The sequence below is a fragment of the Rhipicephalus sanguineus genome, chromosome 2 (assembly GCF_013339695.2).
Source record: "Rhipicephalus sanguineus isolate Rsan-2018 chromosome 2, BIME_Rsan_1.4, whole genome shotgun sequence".
Lineage (NCBI taxonomy): Eukaryota > Metazoa > Arthropoda > Arachnida > Ixodida > Ixodidae > Rhipicephalus > Rhipicephalus sanguineus.
In genome coordinates, this window is record NC_051177.1 from 54,223,668 (window position 1) to 54,243,071 (window position 19,404).

Genomic DNA, 19,404 nt, shown 5'->3' on the forward strand with positions numbered 1-19,404 from the left:
CCAATATAATAGCATATACGGTGCGTTTACCTTTTTTGCTCTCACTTTTTCTGCGTTGTCACGCGAGTCTGCTGCCCCGAGCTGCGGGAGTCGCAGCTCGGGGCAGCAGGAGCCGCGCAAGCACACCTAATATTGCGTGGCAGAAGCGCAGAATCGCACCGTCGCACCATGCGAATTGCGCAGAGCGAGTAGATGGTCAAAGGCCCGCCCATTACAAAGCGCTCATGCATAATTAATAGTCATCAGCAACCGCATCAGCAAAGTGTGCAGCTGTGTATATAGGTGCTCACATTGACTTACAGATGCTTATTCGGTACATTACTAATTCGCTAAAATAATGGATTATGACGTATCGGGCACATTACAACTGTTGCCATGCGTTCTAGGAGAGTTTACAACGGCAAATGTCACGCGCGCAGATGATGCTCACCTCACAGCAAGGTTGTGGTGTCTAGAGTTACTGTATATGCTACCTTTAGGTAGCAGAGTTGCGCATCTGTCTTCCAACGCCGCTAGCAACCATGCATTGCGGAGAAGCTGCCGCTTGGGCCAATTTTTTTTATTTCTTGACGCCGCCGCTGCAGCGAACTGAATTAACACTAGCCATCGACAGCCAATGTTTATCGCCGGTCATGTAGACATGCCATACACGCCAGACATGTTAATCGGCGACACGTTAGGCATGTCGCCTGCGAAAACGGAGTGCGACTTCACCGTATAGCTGTGGTTGCTAGCCGGACCTATGCGCAACTCTGCTACCTAAAGGTAGCATATACAGTGACTCTAGTGGTGTCCACCGAGAAGCGACGCCTGGCAAGCGAATGGGAAGGCGATGCGTTATGCTCTCGTGTTGTACTCTAGAACGCGAAGCTCAAATGTCATCCAAGTTGTTAGCATTGTTAGCAGCCGAAAAAAAGTCAGTTTCGCCGCAAGGGCGAAGCAATGAATGCGATAGCAACAAATTCGAATGTGTCACGAAGAACGGCAAGCAGCTCGAAACTTGCAGCACGCTGGTCAAGCACAAAGGACGCACGAAGAGCACAGAACGAGCGCAAACAGTCGCAGCTCGACACTTTCAATGCTCAAACACAAAGGACGACACACGAAAAGAACGCACAGGTATACACGGACGAGCGCGTACTAATTGTCGCAGTTGTTACTTTGTGTTTGAGCAGCGCGCTGCAAGTGTCGACTACGCAACAGCTGTTTTGGCTCTTCTCGCCAGCAGCTCACTCTCTTCGCAAGCACGGCCGCTGCAGCGAGCGAAGTGATCTTCGTGCGGCCTATAGCTTCTACGCAAACTTTACGGTGAAAGCACAAGACGTAGCCTCCTCACCTCGCGAGATAGCGCGCGAGCACGGGCGACCACGCCCTGTAGGGCAAGGTAAACGTCGGACGCGCGCAACGTTACTAGAAACGCTGGATGCGCGCCGCGCGTGCATCCTAACTCCTGCGAAGCATGAGCGGGGCGACGACCTTTGATAATGATGATGATGATGATGATGATGATGATGATGATATGTGTGGCCAATTACCCTTTGTACCTGGTGGACTCGCAATTGGTGCCCTAGCCTAATAAAATAAATAATAAATATACACATAGTCAGCAGGCACATAACTCCAGCACTGTGCGTGTCTCTCGTGTCCTTCCACCACGTCTCGTTTCCACAACACCCGATGCATCTGGCATATTAGCTTTGTCGCGTCTGGTGAGTGAACACGCTGAAGCACCTCCGAGCTCTGCGTACCGCCAGCGGTAAATTGTGTATATAAATAGCTCGCCGTTAGCAGAGTGTACCGTTAGTATGCTGGAGGACATATGGCGCGTGGAAGATTGTCTAACATGGCACGCTGCGGAGCGAGGGGTGGCAGGTTCAAATCCCCAGTCATGCGCTTCGAAATTTCTTTTCTTCTGATTTATTAAGGCGAAAGCCTTGTATGCCTCATTCAGCACGAAATTTGACCGTCGTCAGCGGCGTCTCGCGTCCTGCGCCGTCGTTAACGACGGCGCAGGACGCGGTACAAAAATTACGTGATGACGTCACCATATGACTTCATCACAACGTTACAGATCGCAAACGTTTGTGACGTCATCCTGACGTCGCAAATTCTGGCGTGACGTCATGTGACGTAACGCTACATGATGCCGTTGTAGCGCCCCCCTTTGGGCGGCGAACAAAACCGGTGAGCGCGCGACCTCAAGAGAAGAAAATAAAGATGGTGCTTCGCAGTGGCACGTAAAGCGACGGCTCGTGTTCCCTGCTGGCGTCGATTCTGGTTCAACCGTCTCGTTCCAACGCTCCTGTGGCATAAGCCTACAGTCATCACACGACATCGTAGCTTGGTCAAAGGTGGGCTGATCACGGAGGCAGTACAAAGCCAGGTGAGGTGCCACCGATCCTGGAGGCAGCGCGAAACCACGCTAGGTGCGCAAAGATTTCGGAGAGTGGCGGGACAGGATAAATATATCTAGGGAGCCTATATGACCGGCCCGGCCGTTCATGTAGGCTCCCAATACATCGACTGATAAGAAAAAGATGGCTTTCGCCTTCGATTCGTCTTAGGTGAATGCACAAGGGACTCTGGGATTTTTTGTGGCTTATATATATATATATATATATCCGGAACATGACGGCGACACGGCAAAAACACGCCGAGAGTGTCATATAATTGCTATCGCAATAAAACACGACAAGGCCCGCCCATTTGGTAGCAGTGGCGTAGGCAGAAATTTGTTTGGGTGGGGGGGGGGGGGGGTCACGGGCTCGGTGTGCCCCCCCCCCCGCTACGCCACTGGTTGGTAGTATGGTTGTTCCTTTTCGTCACGCTCTCCCTCCAGAACATGTGCCGTCTGCATTAATTATGTATGCATGGCGCGATATGATCCCTGGTGATGTTTGCAGTAGGTGAGCTTTCGGGTCTCCTCAAAGAGACGACAGATAAACCATGCACACGTGGTGACTGTATGTTGTTAACGAACTCAGTTTTTGGGATATGCGAAAGGTCCCTTTAATAAGATTGCGGCGCCAGCGCTACAGAATAACGACTGCGATACATAAACAGAACACGTATAAAAACTTCAATGTAGATTCCAGGTGTCATCTTAGCCTACTTCTTGGCGAAAACATAGTTGACTGTACTAAACATTCAGGGTGAATGTGTCAACGACTCATGAGCTTATACGACGGGCGCATGCATGCTAGCTCTCTGACGAAGTCTTTCGTGAAACGGACCGCATTGGTTGGAGCAAAACGTGGTCATGATATGGTCTGGGGGCTGACGTGACGTATTTGTTCCCGGGAGAAAATATGTATTTCCGCAAACGTATCTGCTCTTGAAAACTAGACTACTCAACAAAAAGATGTCTAATAATTATACAGGTCTATATCCTGCCGGTTCTCGGCTGATCCCCCTGAATAGGAACGTGCCACGTTAAGGTTCCCAGCACGAATGGTCATGATCATCATTACCAAAAATCAACCCAGCTAGGGGGTGCTATTCTGGACACTCAAATTCCGCCATTGGTGAACTTTGATTGGCCCAGAAGACTGCTACGGCCCCTCTGATTGGCTTAAAATGCCGCCATTACAAATTTTGACAATATCATGGACAATATGGCGGAATTCTGGTGTCCAGAATAGCACCCAGGGTATAAGTGCACCCCAGCTAGGGAGGCCATTCTAGCCACCCTAACACAGCGTTACCCACTTCCAAGGCGGAGCTAGCTGAAAGATGAGAGAGATGGCGTTGTGGTGAGGAAAAGACACCATTACTGCAGCCCTTTGCGAGCACGGCTCAGAGTCACAGAGAGGTCGAACAACATTCGTTATGAAAGATCAAGCTAGGATGGGCGTGCAAACACGCACACATTAGACGAGAAAGAATGAGACAACACAACGTGTTGTTTCACCCACCTCTTTCATGATGAACCCTTACCAACCAGCTCAATGTTCTGTCGTTCTTCATCAATGAGTACGCTATTATACTCTCACAATATATCATATCATGTGATCGATAGAATGAAAACGTGTTCCACCTCTGCGGTGAAGGATGGCGCCACATTCCAGTATAGCAACAATCTTCACCGCAATCGACCATACTCTGTTCCAGAAGTTCCGTGCAGCACTGTGGAAGCTACAGGCCTTCTCAACCAATCAGGAGGGCGAGCACATCTAAGTGTATCCTTCCGCGCCCTGTCGTCTGCTAGCGGCGAGCGCTGCAGCGAAAGCAGCAAGAGCGTCTCGGGACACTGTGCAACTGCGCAGTGAGATGAGCTGTAATTGTGAAAGCGGTTAAATATTCTCCTCGGCACCGTAAAAGCGCGCGTCTTCGAGATACTTGCACGATATCGCACAGGTGAACCAGGTGCTGCCATTTTGACTAAGGAGCGACCAAATCTGCCACCGCGGACTAATCACAACCCAAGACTGGGTCCTCCGCGGCGCTGTGGACGCTCGGGCTGTGCGGACTACTCATAAAAGTTTAGACAGTGTAGTACCATTCCTTCGTACTTTATAAGTAAAAACATAACACATACGAGCCACAACAGCGTTATTTCTTTCGTCATTTGCATGTTATAACACGTACAAGCAAGAACTCTTTCTTCAGTATCATGGAGCCACAAAAATTGTTTTATACAGAAAATGCGACAAAATCGTCATACAAATCACAGCTACAACACGCAGAGAAGCCTTCAAGTAAAAATCCTCCGACGAGACCGCTTGCAAAAGTCGTGAGGACAAACAACGGGCTACGTATATGGGGCACTACATCTCGCTTCGCAACAACCTGCGCTCGAGGGTCGTGTAGCCTTGGCTCTGCTGCACGGAACTTCTGGAACAGACATTAGCCCTGCTGTTTTAGTGGAACAAGTAAGTAATGTTCGCAAAGAAGACACGAAAGTGAAATTAATTAAAAATGCTAGTTATCTGCGCTTTTATTGTAGGAATCAAGAAGAGGCTGAACATAGGATGCTGGTAGAGCCAAACTCAATTTGGGCATTTCTTTTGTAGTGATGACAGTCAGATTACTAGGGGGGGGGGGGGGGGCAGTAATTGTGTGCCCCCACCCCCGGCCGCATACTTTAGTTGCCCTAATTCGGGGTTGCATTTTGTTATAGACATGTAACTGGAATGAACATTGCTTAAACAAACTTCCAAATTCTGATATCACAACCCCATATTTATTATATGTGTATAGTCGTACCTCAGCGCTGCAGGAATTCTTTATTATTTTGGGGGCACGGGGAGTGAGGCCCACGTGGCCCTGCTTGAACTACGCATATTGTCCCGGCGGTAATTGGAACGCTCAATGGCACATTCGACTGGTCGCTTTCGAGCATTCTCTACAGCGCTCTCGGGCATTTGGCTTTGAACACATTTATTCATGGGATAAGTGAACAGTTGGAAAGTTAACCGTTCGCTTGCTCTCGTGTAAATGGTCAGAACAGTGCTTTTGATGATGAAAGCACGACTTTGACCAATCACGCAAAAGCAAAAAGTGAATGTTTCTTTATGGTTTCTCTCTCTGGACATCCGTGATCCCCAATTATCCCACCCATGTCCCACCCACCGCGCTCCATTCGGCGCTCTCACCCCCGAGGTAAAACCGTTAAAACCCAACGTACCTTTGATTGCCCTGACAGCAACTGAAGGTTCGGCTTGCTGCTACTTTCTCTGGCTTTTATCTTGAAAGGGTTTGGCAGAGCTTCAAATTACCGCTGTGCAAGGATTTTCACACCGTGCTCCAAACATTTTTGTGTCTTTTACAAAATAACTTCGTCGTTACTGTGAATGAGAAGTGTAGAAGCTGTAAAAGCGTTTTCCTTTATTTTTATATTGTGAAAGGTCGTGAAACACTATTTCTGCCATCATTCCCTAAGGGAGAGTTTTGAAAAGTTCGTGTATTGGACGCGGAACTTGGCCAAATTCTCATGGGCAGGCGGCGCTACCATCGTACCCCTTTAATAATGGCGTAGGTGCGTGAGTTTCTGACCGTTGGTGGAGCAGCCTCATACTCGAGAGTCGTCAATTGCTAACTTGTGTTAGTGATTGTTAGGCGTGTTTACTTCGCTGTTCGACTCGCTGTACACAGAACTTTATCAGGTGAGTTCAATACAGTGTACCGTATCACATCGCCGCTCGACGTACACTCTGCTGATCAGGCGCATCTGTTTAGCTGCTGTGAACGGAAGGAGTCGACCACGCAGATCATGAAAACGTAGTTTCATTGACTTCCTACGCTCGTGTTTGAAATTTCGGTTGGCTTTGTGCCCTTTTCTGACCTCATTCCGCCGACATGTGCGTCCTTGGTTGCGGATGTCACCCTGTGCAACGCGACAGGTGTTGTCTACTCAAACGTCAGGTCGCGTAGTTCGTTGGAGTGTTTCACTTCGCAGGTTTCAAGCGCGCATAACCGCCTTTTTTTCTGAACGGTTTTATCGATGCAGTACGTTCGAGTCGGCTACCTACTGTGCGAGCAAATGGAAGCTCCGTTATCGCGTCCGGAGCACAATCCGAGCAATTAAATTCGCTTGTGCTCTCGTTTCCGTTTCGTTTTGCTTATCGACTTCCATCAGCCTGCTGCCTAGATAAGCGCGAGACTCGGAATATTGGGAAGCCGTGAATAGTGTGCGCGGTGACTTCCTCGTGAGCGCTTGCAAGAGCAGTCTGTACGTCATCTCAGCTGTTCTCTCTTCATTTTTCCTGGTCGCAGCTCCAACCTTATGTGCGCCTATGGCCACAAAACCGCTCCGCCCTGCGCCTCCACCGCCAGTGCCGAAGGCTAGGTAAGACAGCCTAGTTGGCAAATACAGCGTTAGTTGGTTCTAGAAAGTACTCCACTTTTGTCCATGCTGTCAACTAAACCCTGCCTCCGAAACGCCGTGCCACTAGCATACACAGGTTTTCATTCAACGTTCATTTCAGTGCACAATCTCAAGCGCCTTCACTAGCTCAAAGAGATAGCAACAACAACAAGGTAAGCCGTTACAGCACAATTTTCGCTTAAATTTGCCATTGCTTAGTTGTAACCGTTAAAATAAAGCTTTAATACCCGACTAACTGCTGCATTTTTCAAAGTAAGCTTTGATGTGCAACTCTTACTCTTTTCTGAGTGTAAAAAGTGATGCATGAAACTAATTTCCCGTCTTCTAACATTGCATGCAAGTGAATATAAATCCAATTAAATGCTTTTCTTGTGGCAGTAAGGAGTGCATGATTATGTTGACAGAGCAGCTGTTCAAATCCTAGATTACAAGTTTCTTGGCTTCGTTGCTGCTGCACTTAATACTGGATAATTTATTATTCTACAACACAGTCAACGCTGATTCACTTCCGTTATGATTTTAGGCATCGATACTGTGGGTGTAAATCTGGCATCTGTCAATTTTGCCTCTTGATCAGCCTATCATCTCTTGAATTCATTCACATGATCACTTTAATTGCTTTTGACAAAAATGTCATTTTGGAAGGTTCTGCAACTGTATACCTGGGCCAAGAGCAAGCTATGTACTGTGCTGAAGGTTTACTGTTCCATTCACTAACATATCTTCGAGCTTTATATTGCGACGGTAGGTGAGCCCTGGTACTTTCGGGAATGCTTTCCTAAGGCACTTATCGCCCTATCATATTGTAGAGTATTTATGTAGGATTTTATATTTGTTTGCGAGCACATCGGAGTATTTTCTTGCGAATGTAATCTTCTTAGCCCTGCTGTAAACTAGCAGAAGATACTGCATGCATATATGCAGTTCCGAAAGGGAGAAAGAATGCTGCCAATATGCTTATTGCAGAACGAGCGGAAGAATGGTGTTGCACCGAGCCGGCCCACAGTTATTCGACCCAAGGTCGTTCACACACCCAAGAAGAAGCCGCCTCCAAGGCCTCGTGAGTGCCATACAGTTATTTGCCCGCTTTGTCATTTACCTCATTGTAAGCCATTTGCCAAAATTTCTTTCTGGGCTGAGCCCTGTTGTCTCCTTCTTTTTTCATGTTTCCTTTCATTCCAGTTCACAGAATTAGTCTCTGTGCAATGACCTTCTATAGCAAAAGTCCTTTACATTTCTCAAATAAAAACTGGTACATAGGCTAGTCTACTGTAGTGGCACATCTGTGAATAGTATGTCTCAACAGGCACGTACTATGGCACACTCGTTTTACGTGGTATTAGTCCTGCAAAAAAGGTGCTCTGAAAGGAACGGCTCATATTTGAAGCGTGCACATGCCTTACTGTTTAATAAACAATTGCAGGCATTGTTTTGTGTGTGACGGGCTGTATACATGGAATAATTCTAACATGCCTGTTGATGCAGACGAGATTTCCAACCTTTGTCAAATGTCACCGAAGTGTGGGTTCAGTGTCGTGCCTCGGTTTGATGTCAGGCTTGGTTTTATGTCGCGCTAACAACCTGAAGGATTGCAGTTTTTTTTCATGCAGTTTTATGTACATCGTTTTATGGCACATAGATAATGCACAATCCACAGCTGTAGCTCGACAGAGAACTGTGCAGTGAAGAAAAATGGTAATTCGGTGACTAAGACTGGCAGGGTAAAACTAGCAGTTTTGATCTTCTTTGGGAACTGAGAGTAAGATTTTTTTGTAAAGATCTGCACCGATATTGACCAGGGTGTGTTCAGATAAGAACGTCGGTGCATGTCCGTCGACCCCCTGTAATTTCGCCGAAAAAAATATATTTCGTTGTCCGCATCCCCAAGACCACAAAACCACTTTTAGTCTCGCGGAAAAAAATTTCACCTTCCTTAAAAAAATTTAGTAGTCTCCACTGAGCCGCAACCGCCTTTTTCGAATTTTGCGGAAATGGGATTTCGATGAGATGCCACAAAAACACTATTGCAGCTGTAGGTCTGACAAATTTTCTCTACATACTACGGATAGTTTAAGTTGACGAAACATTATTACTTTGCAGTTTTGATGCTATTCTTTTAAGAAAAATATTCGTAAAATCGGCACAATGTTCAATAATGCTCAAATTTAAGATTTTTTTTCTCCGCGCGTATAAGCGCCAGGCTTCCCAAAATTTTTGAGAACATTGCCATATGTTAGCTTAACAAATGTGCTGAACGAAATTGCTGAGAGTGACTTGAAACGTTAACCAAAAATGTTCAACTGAGGACAAGTCTCTAAAAATGCAATATTTCGAAGGTCATTTAAAAAAAAACACCATCTTCGATTTTTTTTTTTTTTAAACTCTTGATAACCAAAGCCAAGCACATGTTCTAACTTAATCTGTAAAAACATGTTGCATTATTTTTGTGAGGTAGGAGTTATGAAGCACGAAAAGTGGCCAAATTGACGTTAATTGAGTAAGCACAACATTGAGCGAGCATGGAGCAATAATTTCCATTATCATTATTTTTAGGTCGTGAATGTGTTCTGTGAATTGACGGATTGACAGAAAAAAAAGAGGCACAGTTGGTTCTGAAGAGCAAATTATTACATTTTACGGAAATCAAAAAGACTTCTACACGGGTCCCAGCCACTGAGCATGCCGCGATGCTGAGTCACACGCTTCGCAGGAATCGCTTTCAAAATCTTTCGCGCATGGGATCCTGCGTACCGCTCACAAAGGAGGTGGCTGGAGAGGATCCACGGCTGGATGTTTATCGCTTCCCATGGCACGTCGGTAATGTGATAACGCAGACGGTGGGTGCGTGGCGGCACAAGCCACACTCGCGCGCTCCCTAGCAAAAAAGAAAAAAGAAAGAACATAAACAAGAAACAGATCAACTCGCTTCACAAAGGTCGAAGTAATAAGAGAACATCGGCTTTCACTTACGCTGGCTCGTTGTCGACAACCCGGCAGTCCTCTGCTGGTCGACGAAAGCGAGTACACATGCGCGCATTGCACTCCCCTGATATTGATGGCCATGTTGTGGAGCTCAGAGCGAGCGTTTTGAGCCGACTACCTAAAGAGGCATAAGAAGAAGATTGCCTACAAGCGGAACTTTCGATGTGTGAAAGACTTGAATGTCACCTTACTAAGGAAGCGCATGCCAGAAGAAGCCTTATCCATCAGAGAAATCGACATTTTGTGCCAGAACTGTTTCAACCGCTTCAAACAGATTGCCGTAGTGTCTCCGGATGCATCTCATTCTGACGAAAATTTTGTTCCTGAACAGAATGCTGTCGAAGAGCTAGACGTATTCGTTAAGACAACTGACGTAACACCCCTGAAAATTCCGGCGAAATTGAAAGCACATTGCCGAGTGTCCTACGCCAAGCGTCAGAAAGCGGAGATCGAGGCTGCTGTCTCGAGAACAATTTCTGCTGGCCTTACAGCAGCGTACGGCACTACAGAGGAACCTGGTCCTTCAGCGGAAACCTGCAACACGTGTCGCGAGTGGCTGCGCAACCTAAAGGACGCGTTCGACACCTGCGAATCATATCATGAACGCTGCCGCCTCCTGACATTGCTCCCTGTGAACCTTTCTCATCAACAGATTCGAGAAATGATTCCATCCGCAACTCGGCACCTCATTCGGAAATCCAGAAAATACAGAGACACCCATGGGGTGTGGTCAAGTCCGGACCTCTACACCAGATCAAAACTGAACCCAGAAGACATGCAGGCAGCAATGAAATACTATACTGAAGATGAGCTCAATTGCACCCAACAAAGCCCAAACAAGAAAGATGTCATTGCAATAACACCTAATGGACAAAAAGAGTACATTTCAAAACGGCTGATGACCAGGTCCATTCGGTAAATATTTTGTCTATTTAAAGAGGCTCACCCTGACACAGGTATCGGGCTCACGAAGTGCTCCTCCTTGAAGCCGAAATGGGTTGTGTACACTGCGCCTCACGAAGTTTGCGTCTGCACATACTGTGCAAACGCTAAGTGCACGGGCCTTAGAAATAGCCACTGGTCAGAAAAAAAGCGTCGAAGACCTTCGTGATTTGACCGTTTGTAAACCGCCGTCCAGACGGTGTTTTCTATTCTTGTGTGACTCGTGCCCCACACCTCAAGTTATTACAGCGCCTGATCTAGGGATCCCAGAAGAAGAGGAAGTTGTGTTCACAACCTGGCAGAAAGGAGATTTGGTCAAAAAAGAAGTAAGTCCGGACGATTTTGTGCAACACCTTCAACAGTGCTTAAAAAATGGGTGCCGCACGAGTACATTCGGCGCGTCCAGGGCAGAGCCATTACCGAATCAAAACAATCCCCCGAGAAAGGCTGCGTCCTCTTGCATTTTGACTTCGCAGAAAACTGGACCGTTGTTCTGCCGGGAGAAGTTCAGTCATACCACTGGCAAAAAACCCAAGTCTCCATCTCCACATGTGTCGTCACGACTAGAAAAGGAACCCGCAGCTGCGCTCTTATAAGCGATGACACTAGCCACGACTCCGCCCACACATGCTACGCTCTCGCAAAGGTGCACGAGTGGCTTGAGGGTGTTGCTCCTTCATATGCACATGTTACATACGTCAGTGATGGTGCCCCGAACCATTTCAAGAATAGGTACCAGCTTCACGAACTTACAGCTACCGAATACGCCTCGGTGCAGTGGCTATTTTCCGCAGCGGGGCACGGCAAGAATGCTTGCGATTGAATTGGGGGCGTCGTCAAGCATCACGCAACCTTACACAACCTCTGCAGCTCCGCCACATCAGTTAAGTGCGCGAAAGACATGGTGGATGTTCTCAACACAAAGCTACAGAATGCGACGCTGATTCACCTTCCAAGTTGAAAGCCTTCAGGGAAACGAAAACAAAGAAGTGGCAGTGCATCCGTCCAGTGCATGGCATTCAGTCGTGGCACATGTGGCAGTGGACGCGCGTCAGCCAAGAGCGCAACGAATTGCTTGTTGCAAGAACAGCCAAATGTCCAAAGAAGAAAGTGCCGGATTAGGCGCTGCTTTTCAGCGCATGAAACAAGAATAACTCCACAGCGGAGCTTCTTCAGCTAAAAATGATTCTCTACAAAATGAAAAACGTTCATTACGAAATCAGGTTAATTTTATTGAGTGATAACCATGCCTCGTGTAAAGAAGCAGGAAGCATCGTTCCGAAGAACGCAGTGATACAGACGTAACAAAGAAGACATGACACTGAACGTAACCAACAATAATGCACCTGCTAATTGTAAAAAGTGTTGTGAACTCTTGTGGGTGGTACTCGCATGACCGCGGCTTTCCACGACGGTCACCCTGGGTGCCACTAACACTTAGCGCAAGGCGCCTCCCTTGCCGTATGTAATCAAGATCACAAGGTTGCTTCACCAGGAGCAAAAAACACAACTGCTTCAGGGACATGAGTGACTGTGTAACTTGTCTGAGTATGACTTGTGACTCTGACGCCCTGTGTATACATCAGGGGTAAATAAACTGTTCCTTCCGAGAGCATGACTCGACTACATTTCTAGAAATCTTGCGGTTAGTCCTTACGTATGGACCAAAACTTCGACGCGTGCACGCACGCACATCAACAAATTTGCACTTTAAGGCAACTCATTGGTTTCTCTGTCAAGCTCTTGTCCCTCGAGCACAACAGAACACATTGAGGACCTAAAAATAATAACAGACACTATTGCTCCATGCTCGCTTATCTTGTGGTTACTCTGTTTACGTCAATTTGGCCACTTTTCGTGCTTCATAACTCCTACCTCACAAAAATAATGCAACATGTTTTTACAGATTAAGTTAGAACATGTGCTTGGCTTTAGTTATGAAGAGTTTATGTGTTTTATGTTCTTTTTTCTTTTTTGTTAGGGAGCGCGCGAGCGCGGTCGGGCTCCAGAAGCGCTCCCAGTCTAGCTCCAGGCTTGTGCCGCCGCGCACCGTCTGCGTTATCACATTACCGACTTGCCATGGGAAGCGATAAACATCCAGCCGTGGATCCTCTCCAGCCACCTCCTTTGTGAGCCGTACGCAGGATCGCATGCGCGAAAGATTTTGAAAGCGATTCCTGCGAAGCGTGTGACTCAGCATCGCGGCATGCTCAGCGGCTGGGACCCATGTAGAAGTTTTTTTGATTTGAGTAAAATGTAGTAATAATTTGCTCTTCAGAACCAACTGTTCCTCTTTTTTTCTATCAATCTGTCAATCCACAGAACACATTCACGACCTAAAAATAATGATAATAGAAATTATTGCTCCATGCTCGCTCAATGTTGTGCTTACTCAGTTAACGTCAATTTGGCCACTTTTCGTGCTTCATAACTCCTACCTCACAAAAATAATGCAACATGTTTTTACAGATTAAGTTAGAACACGTGCTTGGCTTTGGTTATCAAGAGTTTAAAGAAAATTGAAGATGGTGTTTTTTTTTTAAATGACCTTCGAAATATTGCATTTTTAGAGACTTGTCCTCAGTTGAACATGTCTGGTTAACGTTTCAAGTCACTCTCAGCGATTTCGTTCAGCGTATTTAACGTTTCAAGTCACTCTCAGCGATTTCGTTCAGCGTATTTGTTAAGCTAACATATGGCAATGTTCTCAAAAATTTTGGGAAGCCTGGCGCTTACACGCGCGTAGAAAAAAGATCTTAAATTTGAGCATTATTGAACATTGTGCCGATTTCGCGAATATTTTTCTTAAAAGAATAGCATCAAAACTGCAAAGTAATAATGTTTCGTCAACTTAAACTATCCGTAGTATGTAGAGAAAATTCGTCAGACCTACAGCTGCAATAGTGTTTTTGTGGCATCTCATCGAAATCCCATTTCCGCGAAATTCGAAAAAGGCGGTTGCGGCTCAGTGGAGACTTCTAAATTTTTTTAAGGAAGGTGAAATTTTTTTCCACGAGACTAAAAGTGGTTTTGTGGTCTTGGGGACGCGGACAACGAAATATATTTTTTTCGGCGAAATTACAGGGGGTCGACGGACATGCACCGACGTTCTTATCTGAACACACCCACCAGTAACTAACTGAAAGCATCGCTGACCTAACGTATTACTCAAAACTGGCATCACGTATAGAGGCTTCATGCTGTGTACGGCTTGCGTACTGGTTGTCTGTTTGAGTCGAGACATACTTGACCATGTACCATACTTTGTTATCATGTGGCACATGACATGCAGTGGAGGATTCATTCTACTGTGTTGCCCCTTGTACATTATGGTTCAGATTCTCAGTTCCAGCGCAAGATACTAGATTTAGGAAGCCTTGATCGAACATTGTTGTATTGTACTCAGTGTAGATCCTGTTGTTAAGCCTCTGGGCTTATTTTTGTTAAGCGATTCGTAAATATATTTTGTGTGCAATTTGTAATGTTGTTTTTGTTTCTTTTGCAGCACCACCAAAGGTTGGTGGCTTGCGTTCACAAAGGAACTCGGCACACAGTGAATCTCACATTGGCGTAAGTGTACACATAATGCACACTGTTGCCACTGAAAAAGCACAATTGTGCCTACTTTACAAAAGCTATTGAGCACATCATCAGCGTTGAGCCATTGCGAAAGTTTTCTTACAGGGCTCGGTATACCAGCATTGTCCCTTGTATCTTTTTTTTTTTTTTTCTTCAACCACAGTTCGGTATAAGCATGAGTATCCATTCTCCTTGCACTGCTTCATTCTGTTCAGTCCTTGTTCCATTGCTCACAGAGGAGTACTGAACTTTGGAGTCAAGAGTTAACTAGCTTTTTGTGACGGCCAGTGCATGCAGCTTGCAACTGAATAGCACATTGCATTGACCTGGTATTGCATTGACCTGGTATCTAATTGCAAGGGTCACTTAGTTTTGCACACTCTGACACAGCTGTAAGGGCACTTAATTTTAAATATTTTTTTCTTGGTTTATATTTCTGTGTGCAAGGCACTTGTGTGATAGGCTACACAGTAGCATGGCATGATTTGAAGCAAATGGAAGATTTTCTTGCCTTAACTCCTCTCAATGTTAATGTTCCCATTCTAATAATTGAAAATACTCTTCAATTTGGAAATTTAATAGAGTGATTACCCTTGTCTCTTGCAGAGCAACGCTGCAGCAGCAGACATTGATGCGTTTTTCGGCTCATCGGCGAAGAAAGACCCTTCTTGGACTGCAGTGCCAAATGGGACGTCTTCTAGCCTATTCTCTCGCCGCACTGGATTTGTACGAGGCCAGCTGAACCTCTTTGGTTCGACCGGAAAGGGACAGCAGAAGGGAGCGCAAGCAAAGAAGGGGCCTGCACCGAAGCAGCCTATTGCGGGTGCCGTCAGAAGCTCATTTCGCAAAGGTGCAGCACCCGCACCTCCCGTGCCGCCACATCGTGTGCCTCTTTCTGGTGCCACGGGCAAGGACAATGGGGCACTGTTGATCAGCTTTGATTCTCCGCCAGCGTCACCGACCTGTTCGGTGAACAGTGGCTCATCAGGTGCCAGCAGCGCAGCATCGGGTGGTGGTCCAGGTGTTAGCAACGGAGGCCCCGTGTCGCTACTTGACTTGGATGTGCCCCCCATGCAGGTATGACTTGTGACCAGTTAAATTGTAGTGCTTGAGAAAATGGTGTCCTTCCTACATCACTGGGTAGATATCTGGTACTGCAAACATTTGACCACTGTGGGAATCATGAGTATCACGGGGCTTTGGTTTTGTTACATTGGAAAGCTTCATCGAGAAATTAAATTGCTTGTCCTCCATAGCTCTTGTCCAAGCCACGAAAGTGTTCATCTTGCCTCGCACACAGCAAGCTAGTGGCATGTTGATTGACAGTGAAGTAAAATGAATGTAAGCACACACGTGATCTGCGACTTGACTTGCAGGGTCACAGTACTACAGGGAAACTGCATTATAACACACACATAATCACTTAATTAGATATAGTGATTTAAATGCTGAAATGCTTCTCACCGTTATGAACCCGCAGCACATTTATGCTCATTAAAGAACCTCTGACACCAAAATTTTAACAGCGGAGCTGGTTAAGCTCGGAAAAGCCCCGTGAGTCGCGAACAGAAATCGTCATCATCATGAACTGGCACGAGCTCTCTTGGTCCTCATCTTCTGCTTTGCTCCCAGAACACTTGTGCCAATTTGTCCAGCGTGGGATGTAATAACTCTGATGGACGAGAGAGGAAATTCTTGGTGAAAAAAATTTCTTAGTGAGGAGGGATTCAAACCCGCGTAATCATGATCCAAAGGGGAGCATCGTAACCACTCGGCTATCTAGGCAAACTAGTAGAACAAGCACTTATGGGAACTATATGATTGCGTTGCTATGGGAAAGAGAACAAAAAAAAGAGATAGAGAGAAATAGACAGAGAGAAAGAAAGCATAGCATAGGCATGTATAGTATTGTATAGCAAGGGTGTGGGAAAGGGAAGTGTGGATGCAGAGGAGGAAAAGGAGAAGGGGAGAGGGCATAGGTCGGCAATAAAATTGTAGCTCACTCAGACTCACTATAGAAATATATTTTGCTCTGAGAGCTCGCTCGGACTCGGACTTGCCAAAATTTTCCTCAACTGGACTCACTTGGACTCGCCAATATATTACTCAGCCGGGCTCACTCAGACTCGTGGCTTGACCTGAGTCTGGAGTGAGCCTGAGTGAGTTGACTCATGAGCCCGTTAACGTAAAATGAGCTTTTTCGATCATGGTGCCAGTGCTCTTTAAAGCAAGTAGTATCTCGCATAATTGGTGCTTGATACGCCTTTTGATCTTGTACCTTCAAATACATGCAATGAGCGGTTTCAATCCAGTAAGGTCATTTTTTTTAAGTACACAACTCACATGAGATATTTTATCAACTTCCCACGGAAGAATTTGCGGGGGTTGGTCATAAAATCCCCCCCCCCCCCAACACACACACACTCCGAACTCGCGCCTCTGATCAATAAATATTGAGGTGGCGCATGAATGCTCGTGCGTTGACATATGTGTGAATAGACTTGAGTACTATAAACGTAAGCCGATATAAGACTGATAGTAATGCTGAAGATGAGTGGATAGGACTATAGGTCGGCAATAGAAGGTGGCGCTCACTCAAAAGATATATTTTTTGAGCTATATATAAAAATATATTTTTTATATAGCTTAGGGCTCACTCAGACTCGCGAATATTTTCCTCAACCAGACTCGCTCAGACTCACTAAGATTTTCCGCAACCGCACTCACTTGGGCTCAAACTCACCCAAATATTACTCGCCCCTACTCACTCAGACTCACGACCCGATCTGAGTCTAAGTGAGTTGACTCACGAGTGAGTTTGCCGACCTGTGGGAGAGGGTAAAGCATAGTATACTCTTGCGTAGTATAGTATTACAAGGGGTGGGAAGGGGATGTCAGGGTTTCACCGCAGTGTACTTTGGTGTACCTTCGAAGGCCAATTGCAGACAAATTTTAGACAGCATAAAAAGCCCACTTTCAGGGAGCATATTGTTAGATGAGCCTCCATCCAAATTTTTTGTTTGAAATGCAGGGCGAAGCGTAAGGAGAAAGCTAACAAAAAAAATGGCTGTTCTTGATGCTGAAACCGAAAAGAACGCCGCTATCACTGGTTAGCAGGGGCTTGTGTAGAGGGCACAACCTAGAATAGTGCCCAGCTCCTTAGAATAGTTCCCGGCTCCTCTGAGATAAGCGGGCGATGATGCATCTCAGAGACAGTGTGCATGGATCTACATCACAGCAACAGCGACCAAGTGCATGAGTTGTCTGCTTTGTAGCTGTTTCAAGGTTGCTAACAAGAAAACTATACCATTACCGGTCCTGTAGTCCTGTCAAGAATGCTTCAGTATTGTATGCTACTTACTCGTAACAGATTCAGCCAAAGTGAAATTTCGTTACAGTTGGCCTTTAATGCATTTGTGAATAAATGGTATAAATAGTAATCAGTGGGTGCTCCAGTGCTTTTGGATTTTTGCTTTTTTTCGAAGGATGCACCATGGGCTGGAGGGCGTGGCCTGCCCCACTCGCAGACAACTTTCTGGGGAATGTCCCGTGAAGGGGGTGCTGGTGACGCAGCGCAGGACGACTCCTGGAACTTTCCCCGTAACGCATCCCTGCCCAGTTTGTCCCAGGAGGCAAGCCTGCCTGCTTCAAGTGACCCCTGGAACTTTCCCGAGGCCAGCATTGATAGCCACGACAGGTGACTGGGCTGGCACCCTAAGCGAGGGGCTAACGCTTTTGGTGGTGCAGTAAATTCCATTTTATCCGGTCACCTAATCATCCAAATTGTCTTAATAAGCCAGGTAGTTTACAGACATTCGTTTTTCAGTCTAAAACAGCATAAAGGACTGCATGAGAAAGCAAGCACATGACAGTACTGTGTCATTGAGCATGTGTGTAGATTGCATACCGCACACTGAAATGTATAGAAGCATGGGGGAGGACGTCGTGATAAAATTGCCTGGAATCTGTTATCACTTGCTGCAGCCCTTCCATGAATGTGGGCAGGTGTCTCTGTGCTCTGTTTCTTATCTATGAAACCTGCAGAATTGAAATAAAGGCACACGGTGTATGAGCACACCATTAATTAATCTGTTAGATAAGATAGAATTCATAGATGGCTGCCTACGTACACGGTAGAGCTTCGTTAAGCGATATCCCCTGCAATATGTGGTGCCGTAATTGCCCTTGCTCATTTATATCCCTGTGCACATTGTGCAGTACACATGCTGAACATCAGCGCTGTCATGTGCTTTTGTGCCTTTCCTTTTTATATTTTACGCTTTTACAATGTGCCAGCTAGCCTGAGGAACAACCCTAACATGTTCTTGAGTTCTTAAAGCCAATTTTGTTGATAATGATATTTTCTGGTGAGATAAATGAAATTTGTGTTTCCTCGAGTATGTGTCAAGTCTACTGTGCTGTGTACTTTTCTTGTGGGGACCGACATCTGTCAAACTGGGAGCTGTTGGCTGCACCCTGGCAGCTCCCAAGCCAGCGAACCATACAGAAGGCTCACGTGATGCCTGTGGTCACGCTGTTGGTGTTCTTCCTTTCATTCTATCCTCATGTGTTTTACTGTTAGCTCGAGTGAGTCTCAGCCATGAGGAAAATTTAAGCGGTGATTACCCTTCTACATTTCCACATCGCAATGTACAAAGAGTACATTGTAATGAAAACATGCTTAGTGCCGCCTCAGACGTGACGGCTTTCATCTGTTATCAGTTGCCACAACTTTCTGGTCTCGGCCACTGCAACAGAACTTTTATGTGATGCCATTTAACAATGTTGCTGCTGGAAAGAAAATAACAGCATTGTGAGCATAGTGACACCTTTCAAGAGATTGCACATGGTGGTTGCTAAGGTGATCTTTCCTTTGTGTAGGTCTCCAACTGAGGAGGAGTGGTCTCCACCTCCGCCAATGCACCCACCGCCAGCACCGCCACTTGAAGAGGATAGCGCGCAACAGGTGAGAGAAAGCTGGCAGCCGTTCACTGCTGTTTTCCTCGGAAGCTTGTCAAAGGCAGGACATGATAAAAATGGCATGGCGGGGTTGCAGAACACTGCTTGTCAAGCAG

The 19,404-nt window shown here is 46.2% G+C and overlaps 1 protein-coding gene across 1 annotated transcript in view; it reads left to right on the forward strand.

Moving 5' to 3' along the window:
- Positions 1-5,929: 5,929 nt before the first annotated feature.
- LOC119382970 (nascent polypeptide-associated complex subunit alpha, muscle-specific form) overlaps positions 5,930-19,404 on the forward strand; it is a 32,178-nt gene continuing 18,703 nt past the window's right edge. The window contains exons 1-8 of the mRNA XM_037650908.2: positions 5,930-6,104; positions 6,715-6,787; positions 6,927-6,978; positions 7,793-7,886; positions 14,256-14,320; positions 14,936-15,406; positions 17,815-18,026; positions 19,211-19,295. Of these exons, the coding sequence (XP_037506836.1) occupies positions 6,735-6,787; positions 6,927-6,978; positions 7,793-7,886; positions 14,256-14,320; positions 14,936-15,406; positions 17,815-18,026; positions 19,211-19,295 (1,032 nt within the window). The 5' untranslated portion in view covers positions 5,930-6,104; positions 6,715-6,734. The remainder of the gene's footprint in view (positions 6,105-6,714; positions 6,788-6,926; positions 6,979-7,792; positions 7,887-14,255; positions 14,321-14,935; positions 15,407-17,814; positions 18,027-19,210; positions 19,296-19,404) is intronic.